General features: G+C 34.6%; 2 protein-coding genes across 2 annotated transcripts; one reads left to right on the forward strand and one right to left on the reverse strand.

Annotated features, from left to right (window-relative positions):
- Positions 1-8,859: 8,859 nt before the first annotated feature.
- On the reverse strand, positions 8,860-11,501 carry LOC110443595. Its single transcript, XM_021487896.1, has one exon. The coding sequence runs from the start codon at positions 11,389-11,391 to the stop codon at positions 9,700-9,702; it is 1,692 nt and encodes a 563-aa protein (XP_021343571.1). The 5' UTR covers positions 11,392-11,501; the 3' UTR covers positions 8,860-9,699.
- A 2,468-nt stretch (positions 11,502-13,969) lies between these two features.
- Positions 13,970-21,053, forward strand: LOC110443600. Its single transcript, XM_021487905.1, has 3 exons — positions 13,970-14,331; positions 17,889-18,125; positions 19,070-21,053. The coding sequence occupies exons 1-3, from the start codon at positions 14,247-14,249 to the stop codon at positions 19,333-19,335; spliced, it is 588 nt and encodes a 195-aa protein (XP_021343580.1). The 5' UTR covers positions 13,970-14,246; the 3' UTR covers positions 19,336-21,053.
- The last annotated feature ends 632 nt before the right edge of the window (positions 21,054-21,685 follow it).

Genomic DNA, 21,685 nt, shown 5'->3' on the forward strand with positions numbered 1-21,685 from the left:
GATTGATTGACCTATCTTGTTCCTGACAATGGAAATGTTAGTCGAATCTTTTCATCGCCCATATTAATTTAAACAAAATATGGTCCAAAGTTTCTGATTGCCATCCACTGAATGATATGAGCATATCATTAGGACCGCCTGTTTCAAATTCTCCATCCACATATTTACCACCAAAATTGAGTCAGGAATCCTCGATTGTTGCACACCATAATTGTGTTGATAAATTTTGGCCTTGAAACCGAAACATGTTCTGATCCCAATAGAAAGGGATTAGGGAATATATGGAGGGCGAAGTGTCGTCTTCAAATAGGAATATCAAGATTGTCTTCGTTTACGCATGGTAACCAGCCTGGTATACGAACTGGTGTTCTGCTGTCGTGTAGACGATTCGTCCCAGACATGAGGTGTTCTAGTATAGTTTACATGGTATGACATTTGCGTTTAGTCTGATGATAATAGAATTCATTGAAATGTAACATTCTACATAAATGGGTGTTTATATGTAGTTTATAAAAAACTTTCATGCCACCCATATTTTTAATCCTATTAATGAGCATTCTATACTATAATCGGAGAACTAGAGGCATTTATGGAACGAATTATATTGATACAAGTATTACATATTTTATGTTATGAAAAGTTCAGAAGAAAATAATCTTCGGTTGAATTCGTTTTCCATGTTTTTAACATTATTACACATTTTTGATGAATACCATATTCTTTTATCATTTGCCGTGGAAGTCAACGTACTTTATGTAAATAACTTGATCTAGCAAGGCGATACAATTATCCCCTAAATATATGTCGCTTTACAAAAGTGACAAGATATACAAGAAGATGAACACATGTCGTCTGATGACCAGGGAAGGATAGAAATAGTAACTCAATATACATTGATTATCTATTTAGGCCTATTTAGATAAAAACAACAAGATGGTTCCGACGTGTTGATTTTTTTTTAAAAAGGAGGGAAATATAAACAAAGGAAACATTAACAATGAGAACCTAGAAAAAGTACAAAGAAAATAAGACCAGATGTTCCGGAGGTGTCAGCCATTTCTGCTTCATCGACAACACGGGCCATTTGAATCTAGTTAAAATCTAAGTAATGCCACGTCTTCATAGCGAGACCGGGGGTAAAGACAACGAAACCACAAGGACACTTGTGAGCGTATCAACAACATCGACCTTCATATAACATAAGGAAATAGTATATTTTTAATGAGATCCCGATGGCGACTCTAAAACTTACCTATAATCTTCATCAATCTGAATCTTTAGAAGCCATGAGTTGTAAGTTTTATCGGTCAGCCGTCGACGTCTCTTACACAATCATGATATTTGGAGTAAGCACTTGAATATTAAATCTATTTCGATAACTACACACCGTACGTTTGGAAAGCAGGTATGTTGCTACCAAGAAAGGATAATTTAACTATCGATAAAAGCTTAGTAGAAGGCCGTCCTTGTGGGTCATATGATATAAAATGCATACTGTTGTTAAACCGTTGAGGCCAGCAAAGATGAACTTGATTGACACTCAGGAGATGACAAACACAAAACGACCAAAACAATATGTATTGTGATATCAAAGAGGGGATCTTACGGTGATATTGTGCGATGCCCATGATTATGTACCAATCTTGCGTTATTAAATTTTAAATAATTACCAAACTCTTTGAAGGTTGTCGTCATCATGAAAGATCAATATTTGGTTTTTAACTGGAAAGCAAATTTATCTTGTATCCATCTTTATATGAGCTGTCCCTTCCATAATATAATGTATAAACGACTATGTTTCTTGGTTTTAAAGGCAAACAGCCTCTAATATTTCACAAAATATGTTGCCCGCACTGTTGCTATAACGTCTGTGCCTAAATATTGAATCGAGGTGTCTCCGGACCCTTGTATATGTGTTCCTATTTTCTCATTTTGGCAAAATGTCCTTCAACTACCACGTTTTTTTTTATGTTTTTAAATGTTGTAAAGGTTTATGTTTATCAAATAGAACAATAAGAAAACAAATTTATCCGATGAAAACATTTAAGACTGAAGATTTATTATCAGAAATGGATCAGAATCAGAAAGATTTTTGTTTTTAACGCTTTGAATAGATTTTGATACGTCGTAATTTACAAGCAGAGTTAGTATACCTATTATAGGATATGGAAACAAATCGATAAATTGCATGTTAACTTCTAAGAAAAGAAATATCTTCAGTAGATTGTCCTTCATTTTTATCTGGCCCCAAACAAAATAATTCAACAATTTGCCAATCGGCTTATAAAAATCAAGGAGATGTAAATAGTTGTCAGAATATATTTAAGACCATTCTGTATTAATTTACAGAAAGGTTTAGTTTTGCAATATTTTACGAAGCACTACGTAAGTTTTAGGTAATGGTGATCAATCATCAGATATTACAATGCACTATATATTATTGATGCACACAAAATATTTTGCTTAGTACTGTATATTAAAATTAAATGTATTTCCTTTAACTTACCTTGTAAGTACAAAAGTTCAAATAAAGTTATTCATATCATTAAAAGAAAAAGCAATATATATCAATAAATACTTTATATCAAACTTTAAAAAAATCCATACAAAATCACATTTTGTTGGGAAAGAAACATCCGGTGATGCTGAGCCCCGGAGAGATGATGCAAATAGCGTTTTGGTCATCGGTTCCCTAGCAGTATTGATAGAAATATCACCAAGCTTAAGTACAAATAATATATCTATGTCATCGCGAGTCATAAGCAGCAGTCGCCAATTCCTTACCAATAATTATAAAGTTCGGGGAGAATAAGATCTTGCTTTTTGATTGGTTGCTAGAGTAAAACGCCATTGTGTCATTTAAGTAAAGCCAAAGTTGATACCAGAGTGCATGGCTACAGTACTGTTCATTCAAACGCGTCGAAATGATCTGAAACGACAATCAACAACTTATACAAAGTTTCCGATAAAATTAAAAATTAAAAATGGACCGGGTTCATTGCACGTCAATCTCTACTGTCCTGTTATTTTTCAAGCTGATTCGAAATTTAATATGGCCGGCCTGGCTAATGGTTGAACTTCCATCAAGTTGTTAATAGGAATCCTCTTATGACTTCACCTCAAGAATTGTTTGGGTCAATTTAAAATCCAAGAAAACTACCCTGTTGAGATAACAGGTTAGACTGACCCAACGCATAGAATTGAAGCAAAACGGGTGCAAGTGTTCTTCTTATTCCCCCGAACAAGTGATGCTAATGTAATTCTTTGGGAAAATAGAAAAATCAAATACTGCTATGATGAATGACCTTTCAGCTTCTCTTCATGTTCAAAAATGATTTAAAAGAAAACAAAGTCCTTATTTACGTTGCAGTTATATTTTATCCATTCATAAGAAGTAATAAAAAATCATCAATCATCATGAAAATCGGTCAGTATCAATATAAAAACTATAATAACTCTCTACAAAACGCTTGGCTGTATATATATGTACTGACCAGTCGTTGTAGTAAGGTTTGTAACAAGTAATCGATTGCCGTCCAAGCTGTTGCCTGAACCGCCCCTGACAATGGTGACATGTGCAAGATTTACACACATAATACTACTCAACATTTCTTCTCACCCACACCACCACACAAACGTGCTGAAACAGCACACACAACAACTGAATGATACCAAGATCATCCTCAGAAAAACAAAATCTTGGAGGCGACAAAAAACAGAGTATTGACGCTAATCTCGCAGACGATCACACATATTCAATAGTGCGACGTTTCTCATATGAAGGGATCGATGGTTTAGATTGTTTCTGTACCCACGTTTGACGGTATTGGGCGCAGGTTGTAAAAGGCGACATCAGAAGACGACTACGGAATAAAACAGACAAAAAGTGAATGCAGTGATATTATAGTTGGTGACAGATTGGACTGGTAAATGGGGAGTGACAAGGCACGCATAATGGTCTAGAGCATACAGTACCATCCATGGAAAACGAAGTGAAGGGAGAACATTATTCCACTCTTAGGAAACACTAAGATAATTGTTGACATCAAACGACACATGTTGATCGATAATTGGTTTCTTTTCTGTTGAAATTTGGCCGAACTCTTTGACGGGTGTGGCTGGCTATTTTCCCTAACGTGATGGTGCTTACTAGTGTGTTTGTGGCCGTGGCCTGTCTGGTAGTCATGGTGATCGTCTACTGCCAAATACAGACTGATGTGTGTTCTAGAAACGGGAAAAAGGACGACGATCAAGATGGAGTACAAGGTACACACAGAAAGCTTTCCAAGGATTACACCCCACTGTAAGCTGTGCATGGTTGTATTGTTTGTGTCAAATTTATCAGTTTGAAGAGCAAAGGTGCAAATCTATAGTTATCATGGTTTTAACAGTACATCACGACGTCCTCAGTGCCAAAATGAGTAGTAATGTCTGGCCATTGCAAATTCCCTCGGACAAACGACACCGATGACACAACGCTTCAGAGCCATTTGGACATTTCCACGTGTGATTGGTTTATATCATAAGAAGGTAAATACATCATACGCTCACAGAACATGGGCGTAAATTGGCTGACTTTTTATCTACGGATGGGATATATGACATTATGTGTAGGCGGAAAAATCTAGGCAGCCAGCAGGAATCAAAATGTAAAATCAATACGTCCTTCACCTCCATATATGGATGGCAGTTAGAACATTGGTTCTATTTCACCTCAGTGTGATTGAGCTAAGGAAAACCCGGTAAAAGTAATAAAAGAAAAGGAATACTCTGTTTATACACAACATTTATAAACAAATTGATATTGTATGCTTTTTGTGTAAATTCAACATGGGTAACAAAATATTCTATTTATATTGTTTAAAATGCGAAACAGCAGGGATCACCTTAAACTCCGCTATATCTGACCGAATGAAGAAATAAAACATTTTTGCTATCATCTGGACTGATTCATTTGTTTTATTACAAACGTTTAAAATGTGTTCCCGCGTGTTTCTGACGTCCGGTCAGAGATGGGCATTGTGCAGACAGATACAATTTTATCTATGTCCATACGTGTGCACAATGAAAGAGACATATCTGTGACATAGACAAATGTATAGCATTGTATGATAACATGCCTGCAATTGTAACACATGCGTAAAATGCTTATCGTGTGCTGCCTGAAAAACCAAATCAAGCAGGAATAACGTCACAAAAACAATGATTTAAATTTTCATATTTCACAATAACATTTCATAACAAGCATTGTATTCAACAAGGATTCAGATATATATATATATGTATACATAAAAAGAAGAAATAATAAGTTCACCTTGTAATATCATTAAAAGACACCGTTTTATTTGGAGTTAATTCGAGCTGCAATCATTTGGCATTACTGCCGGGTAACAAACGAGAAGGACTTACCATGTTATAAGAAAAGTGAGCATATACTTAATAATAATATGTATTGTTTTCAATCAATTATTACTCAACCATTAAAAAAAGTCGAGGAAGAGGATGAACAAATTCTGTATTACAATTGAATTAATATTAAAGGGTATATATTGCATTACCTTATAACAAGTCATGGGAATTATCACTTAAAGTTAGATATTACAGTACTGTTTTACATGTCGTGGGAGTAATCAATAAAAGGTCAATATTACAGCACCGTTATTCATGTCGTAGGAATAAATACTAACAGGTTAATGGTATAGCACCGATAAACATGTCGTAGGAATAATCAATAAAAGTTATATATTACAGCACCGTTAGACATGTTGTAGGAATAATCACCAACAGTTAAATATAACAATTCCATATTATATGTCGTAGGAATTATCACTAACATGTAAATGTTACAATTCCGTATCATATGTCGTGGGAATTTTACTAACAGATTAATATTACAGTACTGTATAGCATGTCGTTGGAATTATCACTAAAAGTTAAGATATTACAGCACAGTAATGCATGTCGTGGAAATTATCTCTAAAATATGGTGGCATATTTCTGCCATCCACTTGCGACTTACGAGTTACGTATGTCGACATAATTATTGAAAGATGTCGACATAATCTGAGAATATGTCGACATAATCTGAGAAGATGTCGACATAACTTTTAAATTATGTCGACATATTATCACATTTGCCGAGATAATTTTGCCGAGATAATTATCTCGTAAGTGGGTAACTCGGCTTTTTATCGTGTTAATGCTCGGGTGTGACATCGACTTGCCACTTACGACTTGCCACTTACGACTTATTTATGTCGACATCCTAGTAGATTATTGCCGACTTACCAAAACGAGGCTTGTGCACGAGGACCGCGAAGGTGGGCTGATGGTGACTGAACAGTGGTGACTATACTGGTGAGTAACTTGGTAAAATCAATGTAAATATGGGAAATCAAAGATATGGATATTACAGTAGGTTACTATGATGTACAGAGTTTATCAATCAAAGAGGGATTTTACATAAATAAGTCGTAAGTGGCAAGTCGTAAGTCGATGTCACACCCGAGCATTAACACGATAAAAAGCCGAGTTACCCACTTACGAGATAATTATCTCGGCAAAATTATCTCGGCAAATGTGATGATATGTCGACATAATTTAACAGTTATGTCGACATCTTCTCAGATTATGTCGACATATTCTCAGATTATGTCGACATCTTTCAATAATTATGTCGACATACGTAACTCGTAAGTCGCAAGTGGATGGCAGAAATATGCCACCATACTAAAAGTTTAATTTTATATCAGATATAACAGGAGCTATACCTTTAATGGTTAAAATGGTTTAATTAGTGTCAAATACGAATAATGAAGCGAGAAGTGGTTCATTTCGAGTAAAAAGATGGAGGGTACGACATTTTTTTTTACATATTATACAAGAATACCATAATACAATCACTTTCACATTTCATGCAATAAACACAAGAAGTCAAAGAGGAGCATTTGATAATGCAACGCAAAGCAGTCAGAGATGGCAATATCATTGTTTTATCACATAATGTACTGTGTTATCCAGTGAATATACCCATGTCATTTTTTTGCGTATTAACACATGTAATATGACCTATCACCCCTGTGATTGGGTGTAAGGTTCAATTGTTTCAATTGTGACGTAGGACAAGTACATGACGTCACGGACTAACTCGCCAGAGGACTAGTTTCATAAATCTCATATGAAATGGAAACTCATGCAAGATCTATATATATTTACATTGCATATAGTATATAACATAATATAAATATACGGCACTTTCAATATTAATACTGTTATATTAACAAGAAATTGTCAAAGTCATAACTTTACAATTCGAAGCATGGTACTCTAGTTATATATACAAGTGAAAAGCACTGATTTGCTTTCCAGATAGAAAATGCATTGTATAAAAATATATTTATATTAATTCATGATATATGCAGGTTTAAAACTTCTAAATAAGGTTCGTTCTCGAAAATTAGGTTTTGATAAATGTGGTAAACCTTTACATCTACAATCAACAAAAACAGACTTAAAAAAAAGAGACTTAAGGTGGCTCCACACATCGTCATCAGCGTCTATTTTCGTGACGTACTTCCGGAAGAAGTACAGCTCGGACTCAATTATCTTGATCGAAATGTGCATGTATACCGTGTCGTCATTTCCGTATTGCGTATCGGGCATTCAATATCGTAGTGCAAATTATAGTAACACCGGGGCCGTTTTCGTTTAAACGGTCAAACTGATTGGACCACTGTTGTTCGTTTATTAAATAAAGTCGGACCTAGTAAAATCTGATGCTGCTTTCAGGCAAGCCTTGAGAAAGCCTTGCAAGGCCTGCATACACATTTGCAGGTCCACCAGGATTTATACCCGAAATGGTTACATTTACAAACGGTCAAACCGGTTGTTCCGCATAAACGAACAGGCCCCTGGTAAACAATAGTACACGTGCGTGCCGATGATATTTCACTAGCACCCTATATCGAGATTTTACCGGGAAATGTATAATCGTACGAACTTCAGGAATAAAGCTTTCCAATTCATAGACATAAACAGACTCACGGGAAGACAGTGACATGAGACCAGACGACCTCAAGAAGGTCATAAAGGAAACACATGGAATGCGGACGTACCGACCTCACATGTGCATATCACGTGCTTACACGAGTTCATCAGCTCGAAGTCGTTACGATTTTCGCTATTGAGGGAGTTTCGCTCTGTCGATTAAATCGTGTTTACAAATGTAGTCTACTTACTCTGTGAAAATAATGTTTTGTAAAATATCAAGATACCTATGAAATGCATGTGTGAGTGCACGTGAGAACGGCATACCATGCGATAGCCACTGGTCACATTTGTACCTGACATGTAATTATAAATATACCGTGAGTTAGCGGACTGTGGAATGATGTCCAAAGTGTACATGACTGAGGGTAATTTGGTTCCATTAAAGAACAATAAATTGATAATTTTGATATCATATTTTTTATTTATTTCCATCATTTTTGTTATATGTAAACAGAGACTACTGTCATTGTGTAAATGTCATCCCTCTGCAAAAAGTGATTGTAAAATGTAAAATAAATTAATTATAAAGCCATTGTGTTTATTTTGTTCTATTTCCCATTCTATATGTAGAAACTTTGTGTCCTGTTTGCTTTTAACTTGTAGATAATCACTTTTATTAGTACAAATTCAATAAAAAAAACACTTTGTGTAACATGTGTTACATATTTTGCGATGAATAAAATATTTGTAGGGTTCATTAGAAATGCTTCTTTTCATTTTATTATTGTTGTTATTGTTCCGAACAATGCCACACATGGTATTTTTTCCAAAAAAGTCCCCAAACTATCGGAATGTTTAGATTTTCATAAAATCAACTCTACATAGTTGCATACCAGTATATGAAAGTTTCAACGAATTTTGCTGGTTAATTGCGAAAGTGGGTAGCCACCTTAAATACGCTCTGTGTGTCTTCATTGTTTGCCGTTATATTTGATTGTTACAGTTGGTGAAGAGGACATAAATAATGTCGTAATAATTTTGGCTTAATATTTGTTGCATTTCTTGTTTCGGGCAATAAACATTATCTTTGAATAAAAATCAGACTAGTAAAGTAATTGTTCGCAACATTTCAGTTCGTGAACTGAAAATTATTATTATAAACCTTGTAAATCATACAAGAGGGGTATTACTGGAAGACAATAACTTGTTTTCCGATCAGATATACATTAAAAAAAAGCAAAGAGAACTCAAAATGTCTGATAATATTTCAGTCGCGAGCCAAATGGGCTGTAAGGCGTGACAAAATATAAAAAAAATTGCAAATGTATTTACAATTATTGATTACAAAAATAAAATTTAGAACATGAATATAAAATTATTGAATATTGTAACATTTCACACGCCATTGACATGCCATTGATAACAATGGTAAACAATGTTTATTGAATCAATCATCTTTGATCTGTTACTGAGAAATTACAAATTAAGGGTACCTCATGACACTTTAGTGATAAACAGAATTTGTTATTTTGATGATTTATTTCTATAATTCTCCAAAGTTCAAAAAATTGGGGTCTTTTCCTATGCGACGTCTTTTGGCCATATGTAATTTTGATTTTGATGAGAGATACACAAAAACATATGACAATATGACGATAATTTGTTTTACATTATTTTTTTCAATTTCTCATTACACACCTTTGTGATAAGTCATTTTTCCTCTGATGTAAATTCACATGTATACTTGTAAACCTTGACATCTCCGTCATCAAATCCAACCCACACACTTCCGTCAGTATTCAGAGCGAGAGATCGCGGTGCAGCCTGACAATCACTAATCAACACCTTCAAAGGCCTACAAAGCGGATCTAACAACTGCACTGTTCGTGAGTGGTGTTCGGTAATCAGAATCAGGTTATTATGATTAAACATCACGTCGTTCACACAAAACTTTTCCGGTAGGTCTGGCATCTGTTCTTCAGCACTGACTGTTACCCCTAATCCAATACAGCGACATTCAAGCTTAAGCTCTCTATCAAAGACAACTAAATGACCTTTAAATTTTGTCGTGCCATTTATAATGGCGACATTCCCGGTGTTGCTGATGCAGATGTTACACGGTATATGAAATATGTCTTCACCATTGACATCTTTCTGAACACGAGCCAGCTCCTTGCCTTTACTGTTGTACTTGACCAGTACTGATGTTGTGTTCGGCTGTTTGGACAAGGTGGTTTTGTTTGTAAGGGTCACTAGGATGTCCCCATTCGATGTTGCACATATATTGTTAGGTGCTAATGGTTCGGTACGGATGACCGTAGACGTGGCAAGGAAGTGTTTGTCCTGTTTAGTCACCACTTCTTTGATGCACTTCTTTGAAGGACAAGAAACCATGACTTGATTTGTTACTGGTGACACTAAAATGTCAGATACTGTTGTGTTACATGGTACACAATATTTAAGGATACCGTCCCTTCCAACAAGTTTGATGTTATCATCCCTGTAACACTTTAACCAGACGTTTCCGTCCACACCAGGTCGCATTGCGAATGCTGCAGAAGAAACGTCGAACTTCCTAATTGGTGTCAGGTTGAAGTCACATTTTATGCTTCTGGACGTCGATGCAGCTTTCAGCTCCGTGGAAATGTCAGTCGGACCATCTTGGTATATCTTAGGAGAAGTGTGTTTCTCCGGTCCATCCCCATACAGGTCAAGAGTACATACACTGGATGCACTGGATGGAATGTTACAACGTGACACAGCTGAATTTCCATAGGGATAGATGGTATCCTGAGCATATCCCTCCTGCTGAACAAGTTCTCCGAAAAGTGTTTCTATGTTATCTGTTTTGTCAGTGATATCTGGTATAAATTCAAGCCTGTTTACTTTTGGAAATTCCAATTGGACAACTTCCGGGGCTTTGATTTTCCAACCCTGTTCGATAACTTCCAATAAGTTATCATTAGCTTTAAGTCTTTCTATCCCATCTTGAAATTCTCGAATCTTCTGCAATTTTTCCGTGGTTTGTAATTTGAATTCATCTAGATCCTTGGATGTTATTTCCCTTTGTTTTTCCAATTGTGTTATGGTGTTTTCAGTAACCACATCCAGTAGCTGTCCGAGTTGTTCTCGTCTTTTGAGGACTTCTCGTTTAGAATTAACAAAAACGTTATCCTCCTGAATGAATCTTGTTGAAGTTACTTTGAGGTCTGACTCTAGTTCAGCAAATGGAACATTGTCCGATATTTTTTCGAGATTCTTGACAACGATCTTAGCAACAGTTTCAAACGAGCGGAAAATATGTCCGTCATGACATTGTTCGTCAATACACGTACTGCAGATACAAGCGTTGCATGATATACACACCATGTATTTATCTTTACCGTGGTCTTGGCAGGCCATTTGTACACAATACAGTATTCATTCATGTATAAAACTATGGAGACAGACACATGTGGAAGCCATTTTTATCACTAAATCTGTTACTGCGATTCTGTATTTAAACGAGGAAGAAGATTGTGGGAAAACCCACAATTATTTTTACGATTTCTTGGTAAGTCCGGTTAGTTTAGTTTGTTTACTCGCCAACCCTTTCGTACGTTTTGCATAACATCATAAGCGATACAACCAATAGTGATTTGTAGAATTTATTGGTTTAGCGCCATTCAATGCAGAAGAAAATCACAAGTTATGAATTGGACTTTGCCTATATAAATATATTAAGATAGCTCCGAGCAGAATTAAGTTAACAATACTAGCTAGCACTTTAAAGGGCACTATATGTATGTGTGTGTCTGTATATTGTGGAATTTGACACTTAAGCTACGTTGTATTTGCACCGGTCCCTTTTTAAGCAATTCATTTTATATTTGCAGGCTGCATGACTTCACTATTAATTTACACTTTGATATTTTAGTTTGATGCCTGCGTTTGTGAGAGGGTCATTTATGAAATAATCAATTATGTGTTTATAGAGGTCGTTTAATAGTATTTGTAATTTAAGATTTTATTTACTCATGGATAATATTTGTATTTATAGCATATCAACAAAGCCTAATATTAAAATAAATCATATGTGTATTTAAATTGACCATTACCTCTGTCCACGTGCATATGAGCAAACTTGAAAAAATCGCAGATTGGTCGTTTGTACAGAGGAAATTATTAATTTATTTTACAGAATTAAAAGAAAATGATGATAATCAACACCATTCCACTTTATGACCAATCTAATTAAAATTGTGTCTTTACATTGCTCTCGTTTACTGATATGCCGCTTTCACGTAACATTTTAGTAAACGTGAGCGATGTGAAGACATAATTTTAATTAGATTGCTTTACGACTTTCAAGATTTAAACCAATAATGTTTTTTTTGTTTTATTAAAGACATAGTTCAGTGTAATTAAATTGCATTCGTTAAATAGAATTGATGCTAATCATAAAAAATATTTCTCAAATCTTGGTCCTTTAGTATCTGATCAACGAAAGAAATCCAATAATCAATCATTTAATAATTGTTTTATTTTTCAGCTAAGTTATCTGTTGAGTATTGTATAATATTAATGTGTCAAATATGATATAACTGCTTATGTTGTTACTGATAAAAGAATCAGGATCTTGTAATTGTCCTGACGCAGCCTGTATCTGCCGTTCCTGCACGTGTATTTCCCTGCCCTGTACTTGACGACCCATACTTATCCAACACACAAGAGGTTTTCTACAGTTACAACAAATCTGCATTGTAAAAAAAGAACAGGATAAGCGAAGCTTAAAACCTTCTATTAAGAAATGTATTGTTACTCTTCACAGTAACAATGTTTTATCGCTTGGTCTGCTTTTAGCCAAGCCCAGCGATAAGACAAACATCAAACATCTTACATGTATTTTTGTATCATTAGTTTGGGTATACACTGGAATTGTAACATTATACGCACCAGAAGGGGTATTCGTGAAATACGGATTTGTAGGAACTCAAAAGAAAAATTGACGTTTCTACTCTTTACACTACAATATCCGATTCAAAACACAGCAACGATATCTTTCTCTTTGTATTGTAGAAACAACATTTTTTCCCCCCAGAAAGGCGATCGACGATATATACTGCACATAAAATCGTGAGAATGCATTATTCCTTAATGACAAATCTTTGCTAAGACTGTTGATAAACAATTTCCCTCTCCTGGTTTTATTGTCGCCATCATGATTCCATTGGAATATATTTTTTATAATATTTTCTTGCGTGCTTTGAATGACCTTGTTTAATTGTGCTAGTTTAAGTATGCATTGTTATTTCACTACAGTCACTACCCCGGTTCTCAGTTTGAGGACGTGGTATTATTTTGATTTGACCTAGATCTGTATAGCAGGTGTGTAATATATCACACAACATCAATTTAATCTTGTTGAACAATTGGTCACATCTGCTTATACTTTTTCAAAGATCGCCTTATTAATCTTTCTTTTGTTCACGTTTTGTACGTGTTGTATCGATTTTTGTGCGAATTACAGCTTTATTGACTTGGTTTTTCTACTTTTCTTGTATTAATATATGTATTTATCAATTGTTAAAAGCCGATTAAAATTCAATCAAACAGATTCAGGGCATAGCTTGGAGAATTCAGATATCAATTAGCAGATATAATGATATAATCAAACAAAATCAGAGATAAGAACAAGGAAATGCTTAACCAGATATAACAATAAAAAAACATAGCATAGACATCGGCATACTCTAGCTAGAAAACAAAAGGAAAGAGATAACAGAATTTTGTATAATACGTGGCTAGGATGTCTTATAATGCTTGTTCTTGAAAACAACAATAACATTTTCATAAATTTCAATTTTCACACTCCTTGTTCTTGATAAAATAAATACAGAAAAACAATATTTAAGAAAAATAAATATATAGTCGACAATCGGAGACATTTAATCATTCTGAAACAAGATTTGCCTCCCCTGTATTCAGTATAATATTGCAATGCGCCAGGCAGACCGTGAATGAGTCAGACTACATGTGTATACACTGAGAATTATCACACAGGTCGACTGTGATAGTCAGTCACGCTTCAACTGTACTTTTCATACACCAAAAACCTGACCTAAAAACACTGCAACTGCCTTCATTCCTGCTGTGGATCTAAACAATGTAGACTTGGAACATAAGGGATCCGTACACGACAGACCTCGTCACCTGTAGCTTTAAACAGGAACCTATTTGTTGTGTTATGTCTTGTATATAAATTGTTTGTTAAGACGATGAGACTAAATACCTCCATTTTGGGGCCTGTTTTGGTGGGCGTGTGTATAGTGATACTGGCCCAGAACACAGGACAAGTACAAGGTATGTTTTTTCTAATAAATCTTGTTTTCGCATGCTTATATCAAATAATTTGGATTGTTGATGCAATGATTGTTTACTCCTTTCTTTGTATGTGTGATACTTGTTAGCTCAGTACATTATGTGTTTACATTGTCAAAAATAGCATTTGGTGGCGTGATATGCGACTAGTTAACTATTCATGCAATTGTTTTCGGCTTTGTTAGATATATACTTTAAAATAAACACGACTATATATATATGTTACATGTACTTAAGCAAGGATCTAAGAATAACAAGTATAACATCACATTACACTATATTAATGCCCAGTCACTCGTCGACCTGGAACATCTTATGTATCGGAAATGCACGAATTTAGATATCCGTGATGTTGCAAATAAATTCACAGATTAAAAAACATGCCTGCATTTCGTTTTGCTACATTCTGTTCTAGGATACATATGTGCTACATCTGCATATAAATACATCTAAATATGGTTTATAAATATAGACAAATAATGCAATATATTATAGCAGGACTGGTATTATGTAAATATGTGGAGTGGAATGACTTCATGATTGCAATAAAACATTTCACTTGTTTTTACTAACAGTTTAAGTTGACTATGTACAGGTGTAAATCTCTTATGTTTCCCTCATACTGACAGAGGTCAGTAAGGTGGGAGACAATACGACTATGTACAGGTGTAAATCTCTTATGTTACATTCATACTGACAGAGGTCAGTAAGGTGGGAGACAATAAGACTATAGCAGGTGTAAATCTCTTATGTTACACTCATACTGACAGAGGTCAGTAAGGTGGGAGACAATAAGACTATAACAGGTGTAAATCTCTTATGTTACACTCATACAGACAGAGGTCAGTAAGGTGGGAGACAATACGACTATGTACAGGTGTAAATCTCTTATGTTACACTCATACTGACAGAGGTCAGTGTGGTGGGAGTGTGATGTTATGCTTTTTACACAATGAAAACGGTGGGCCATCGAGTCTGATCTTCATAGGAATGTTATATCGCATCAAACAAACCATTAACCTGTTAACACACCGGGTATCCCCGTGTCTACTTTGTATTTAAATGGCATTACCACAGTTTCCATACCTTTTATACCTGTTTGTTAGGTCTAAATACATAGAAGTGTAAAAATATATTGTTGCGATCGACCGACCAACCATATTTCCCTAAACCTGAAAATTAGTATAGTTTCTGTTTTCTGTTGCACACAATACAAAGTACATATATAAACAAAACATCATGAATCAGAAGCGGAAGATAATAATATTTTGTGTTCAGAGTATATAATGTATCTAGTGGTTTAAACTCTAGTAAGCTGATTGAGTGTTAAAAAGCACTGTTGCTTCTGTAGTTTTTTTTCTTAGGTAACATTTTTGAATTTCAATTAATGCAAACTTACAGCAAACGTCTTTTTCTAAGTGTAGATACATGATGATGATTGACATAACTTGTCACCACGGTAACTGGGCAGGATATACAAATATCTAAACATGTATCAAACTACTACGGTATTAAGTATGGTGTGTACAGTATACTGCCTCGTAGTGTTTACTAAAGGGTAACGTTCAATGTCCACAAAACTCGTTACAATGTCCTTAACAAACCTTAACCACTGCTACAGGGATTGGGGCTATTTACCGTCCGAGACATTATTGTGAAACATGAATACATGTCACGACTAATTCTATATACCTTATCCTTTGTGTCCAGCGGATGGTATGGATGAAGGTTCAAATCAGACATGTTGCCTCTTTTTTCTTTACGAATAAATAAACCTTTATGAATTGCATTGAACAACAGCACACAGATAATGTTTACAAAAATGTATTTAAAGTGATTTTACTTTAAATATATTTGTTGAAAATTATCGGAAGTAGGGTTCGAGCTTGTTTGTGCGATGATAATGAATTTATATTAGTCTTATTCCATCATAGTTGACACCAGGAATATACATGTATGTGCACTTCAATTAAAACAAAAGCAATAGCACAAACTCCAATAGCTTTAATATGATACGGACATATTTAATTTACTCATGATGTAGATGATACTGTTAAATCAATTGGTGATACATCCGTTGATCAGGCAGGATACAAGTATCTTTGAAGAGTTCCGTTTGTAACTGACCTTTATCACGATTACAGCTAGTGACCTACGTACCTGCTTTATTTGACGGGGGATATAATGGGTGTGACATCCTTATGGAGTACATGAGCTCATCTGCGGATGATTTGTCGTGACTCTCTTTGTCATTTTGTTGTGGTTAATCCTCATTTCCTGGTGTTGTACACTTGAATCACCCTTAAGTTATAATTTGTCCTGGTGTATGGACGGTGTGATTTATATATACATGTTTCCCTTTAGTATACTGATGGATGTAGTCGGTCTAGTCTCGTCTCTATTCTGTTGTTTTTTTTTACTGTGTACACTTATTTAAGCCTTCTTGTCTAGACTCATCTTTATTCTGTTCTGACTTTGTTTATTAGCAAAGAAGTAATAACGATAGTGCAGACAAAGGAATTTGTCAAATTTTCAAGGAAATGCGCCTCCTTTTCAAGACAGAAACATGAACACATATCAAAACATTAAACAAATAGTCACTACGAAACAATGCTCCAACACGTAATACATAAACAAACAACACAAGTATCACTTATGAAATATGCTGATGTTATTGAATAGCACCTCGGTTGGCTTGTAACCGAAGGTTTATCATCGTAACAAGACATCTTAAAGACGCAAGTGCAAGTCGACTAATGGAAAACAAGTGAATAAAGGTAGTGAGAAAATATATAACTGTAGATGTGAGTGTAAGCACGACAAGAGAAAAAAAAAGAAGCAAAATAGCGAATGGTGTGTCTGTTCTAGTGCCCATATTGGATCACAATGTCAATATTACTTAAGAGACCTTTGTATATATAGTGTTCTGTTTTAGTAAATACAATAATTCATATTCTCGTGTCTTAACACATCTTTATTTTGATCTGTTTTAATAGATATATTTAATAATGCCCGCGTGTCTAGTCCCATTTCTATTATGTTTTGTTTTACTATATAAACAAAGATATAATCACAGATAGCGTATTCATAAATAGCTTGGAATCCTATCACAATGAAAAAAAATTAACAAAAACTAGTTTTCTAATTTATTGGAAAAATACATTTAGATACGTATGTATGTAAAGGTGCGAACAAATGCTTTTACATGTGTACATGAAATAACTATGTCAAGTGATTTGACGTCGGTAACCTACGTCGTAATGACGTCATATTGCATCATTGCTCCTTTTTCATTTTAGAACGAACGTACCATCCATTATAAATATCAATATATTGTTCACGACTAAATCTGCTTATTTTGGAAAAGAATATATCGATTTTGAATTTATAAGTTAGAGGAAACCTTCAATTATAATATCATATAAGTTGATATTAAAACAGTTATGAATTTCAATAATTAAATATATTTTTGTTTCCGATATATTTCAAGGATGTTTACATCTTATCATTAAACGCCTCCATATATTGACTCTTTGTAGGACTAACGTGCATAGACTGTGCTGACTTCGTTATCAATGGATCAGCTGCCGGGGCTATAGTGACTCCAGTCCTGAACGCCATCCCGGGTATTCGGGATAGAAACTGTCGCACTGCAACCGCTCAATCAAATATTGACATGACCACATGTCCGTCAAATCCCACATCCGGGGACCGTGTGTACAGATGCGGAGCCTACACCGGCACACTCAATGTTGTTGGCCCATTGAACATTTTCGGTAAGTGTAATACTATTTAAGTAATTTATTTATCAGATCAAACATTTGAATAAGCTAAATATTTTATGCAATACTTGCTTAGGGCTTTGTCCAAATGTTTTTAAGTCTTTAGGACCCCAGTCCCACTGCATTGTCGTTTTTTATATGTACAGCTACCTCCCCTTAACTTCCGTTTAACTATAACTGTAGCACATTTGAGCTAGCAAACATCCGTTGACCAGGTAGCTCAGGTGGTAACAGCAATAGTATAGCAACCAGAAGTCCAGGTTAAGAATACCAGTCAAGCCCCTCTGATTTGTTTACTCTCAGAACACTTTTATTGTATTGGTTATGTTTTGTTTGTTTTAATTTTAGTATTTTTCATAAAAATCCCGCAATGTTTAGTTTTCTTTTCAGAAATGATTTATTAAGGTTATATGTTGGACAAATCAGTTCCCAATACTTAGTTACAGTTTTTGACAGTGGTATGGGGATCCTAAAAGAGTTCCAGGTAATGTCAGTATGCAATCCTGTTGAACCGTAACGGTTACCTGCGCTCTTAATAGATTGCAGTCCATTGCGGGAAAGGCCGCATGAAATACCATCTGGGTACAGTGACGGAAGAAGCGTTCCGGAAGGTTAAACATTTCTGACACCACACGTAGTGCCGGTTTACAAGTTGCCCATAAAAAATGTTTAGTCATGAACCATTTGAGATTTCAAATACGATGAAACTGCTTACCCTTGGTAAACGTTATATATACCAAAATTGCGTTTAAAAAAGTAGAAAAAGAAAACAATCGAAGCAATAAAAAAAAGCCAAATTTCAATATGAAATTGGACTAAGCCCTAATATTATCCAATAACATGAGTATGACTCCAGCTGGTCTTCATTTAATATAGAGATAGTTGAACTTAGAAATGTTTGTGAACTTAATATTAGTACTCGTTTGATCTTGTTTCAGATATTCCTGTTCATATCATTGACCGTGAGTGTGTTTTGGTATACAAGGGTCTGAACGATGGTTGTCATCCCCAGAGTTTTGCCCAACAGGACGCCGCTACTTTCCAGAAAATTTTCGAGAGACTTGATAGCTTAGGAGCCGTCACTTTCAGGGGAAGCATATGTCTGTCAGGCGACGTTTCTGCTGCCTCTAGCATACATATAGCGCATTCTTTAGTAATTTCGATAGTTGCTTGTTTTCTGTATATGTTATTTAGCTTGTCATGATAAAAAAAATTATATGCAATGAAATTATGTATGTATCTATATATGTAAAATTGGTAAGAATGATTTGTTATAATGATATTTGCTCTATCGATTGTTTCATAAGTGTGAGGTTTGAAAAGGACACTTAACTGGTTTGTGAGGACATTTTTAGTTTATATGAATATATATCGGGTAGACGAAGCCGTGACCAGTGTCCGTATTCATGAAAACGTTCCAATGTGCAAGCAAGGATCCCGTGTTCAATCCAACTTTCTTGGTACTGGCTTAAATCACGTGACATGATCAAAACGTCAAGAGTTTACATTGGAATCAACATTTGGCTCCAAGTCTCTCCAAAATTCTCCGATGTCACGGAGTGAATATTATCAATTGATCACATGAACAAGAAAATTTGGATTGAGAACGGTTTAATAAATACGAGCCTAGTTTTATATAAGTATGTTACCAGATAGTTCTTTGATAAGAACTAAATATGTTTCTTGTAGAAAACTTACGAACGAAAGAGGTGTGGCGATTGAGAGTAATCCTGCGTTGGAAACATTTAACTGTTCAGTGGGGGTTAAACTAAGAGTTCCTCAACTCTTGCAATCCCTAACATTTTATGTATATTTACACAAATGTATCTGACATAATGTATATTCATGTATTATAAATTATTGCATCTTGAGAAAATGAAATTGATTGAAAAAAAATGTCCAAATGTTTTCCAAATCACTGTTTTTTTGTGTATAAATTTATCAAGTTTTAGCATGAGAACGGTTTCAAAATACGGGCCTAGATACAAGATAACCTGTATTCATATCAGAACACCTCAAGATGAGTTAATCCCACCGTTGATTATATCCTTGTTCCATGTCCACATAAATCGCTTCGGTAGGTCCATTGCGCAAGACATTGTTGACAACTGTAATTGCGGTAATTCGGTGGGTCCTCCAGACTTGCTTGTGACCTTACATTCAGTCAAAACTGTATACAAGAATAGTAGCGTGCTTGAACCATTCAGATAACAAGAGTATAGACATTTGTGTGATACGTTCGCTTAAGGTAAAAATGGAATAATAGTATCAGCCATAATAACACTATATCTGTTCGAACACTGATATACGGTTTGAGGTACTCTTGTTTTGAAACGGTATCTTTTCAATGTACGAGATATTTTTAATTTTACAATTCTATATTTGATGTAACTTCGGAATTATCTTCAGCTATGGTATTAACCTGAAGCCAACATAGAGCCAAAGTTGAATTGATACATTAACCCAATTACCCCTAAAGTCACATTTGAACCTTACCAAATCAATGACTTTGCAAGTCCAGTATAAATATATGCAGGGGTGAATGAGTTAATGGTTCAATTTTTCAAATATTGTATTAGCACTTTGTTTATCTATATTTTTATATAAGCATGTGATGCCTTTTTTTTTTTTAATTAAGTTTTCCTTTTTATTGGATCTGTTGTTCCTATTAAATTGAGCCTTTTTAACCATCCTACTTAACCATTGTTACATCGTACTTTAATGCTAGTATATTAGCACAGGGTAAAACAAATGCTCGTGTACTCAATGTTCAGGATTATATTATTTGTATGTTTTGCAAGCTTGTACTATTATACCATAAAACAGTTCTACCATGCATAATACAATTAAAACGATTGGTTGATAATAATGTCTTTTGTATATTTTTTTGTCCTGAACAAATTAAATTTTATTCATAATCGATCTTTTCGTTTCTTTATTATTTTTAAATTAGCTGAATAAGATTAATAATGTTGACGGTCTCACGCTGGAAAACAATATTCATTGAGCTCAATTAAGTGTTAGCTTATCTGAATAATTACATAGTACGGCTATATATATTTTCAGCAATTTTTAATGAAAGAAAGCATTAAAGTAGTGGACACATTGACAGCAGATAACAAAGAAAAATGGATTATTATGAGTTTTGTCATTTTTCCTCGATTCTTTTTATCATCATGATCAGGCAATTGTTACTTCAATTTATTTGTGTATTGATTTGATAAACGTTTATTTGGAACATAAGTATACCATAAATACAAGAAAATAGAAAAAAATAGATAATACGACTTTAATATGTTCTCTCTCCTTTTTGTAATACATCGGATGTTTTAGGGTGAAAATCAAATGTATACAGATGAAATAAAAAATTATTATAAATAAATAAAGATAAACAAAGAAATAAAAGTAATCCATTAAAATACATGCATTTTCTTTCATCACCCCTAGTGTTTCTTGTTCGACACACCAATTTTCTATTCGAATTACCTTGATTAGATGGAAACAAGACAAACGTGTATTTGCTGTTACGTTCTCCTTCGTTCTTCAACATAAAT

Source organism: Mizuhopecten yessoensis, unplaced genomic scaffold, assembly GCF_002113885.1.
Source record: "Mizuhopecten yessoensis strain PY_sf001 unplaced genomic scaffold, ASM211388v2 scaffold716353, whole genome shotgun sequence".
Classification (NCBI taxonomy): domain Eukaryota; kingdom Metazoa; phylum Mollusca; class Bivalvia; order Pectinida; family Pectinidae; genus Mizuhopecten; species Mizuhopecten yessoensis.

Coding starts and splice junctions, on each gene's coding strand:
- LOC110443595 (XM_021487896.1), bottom strand. CDS start 11,391: ATGGCCTGCCAAGACCACGGTAAAGATAAATACATGGTGTGTATATCA.
- LOC110443600 (XM_021487905.1), top strand. CDS start 14,247: ATGAGACTAAATACCTCCATTTTGGGGCCTGTTTTGGTGGGCGTGTGT. Junction 14,332..17,888: donor GAACACAGGACAAGTACAAG/GTATGTTTTTTC, acceptor GACTCTTTGTAG/GACTAACGTGCATAGACTGT. Junction 18,126..19,069: donor TGGCCCATTGAACATTTTCG/GTAAGTGTAATA, acceptor ATCTTGTTTCAG/ATATTCCTGTTCATATCATT.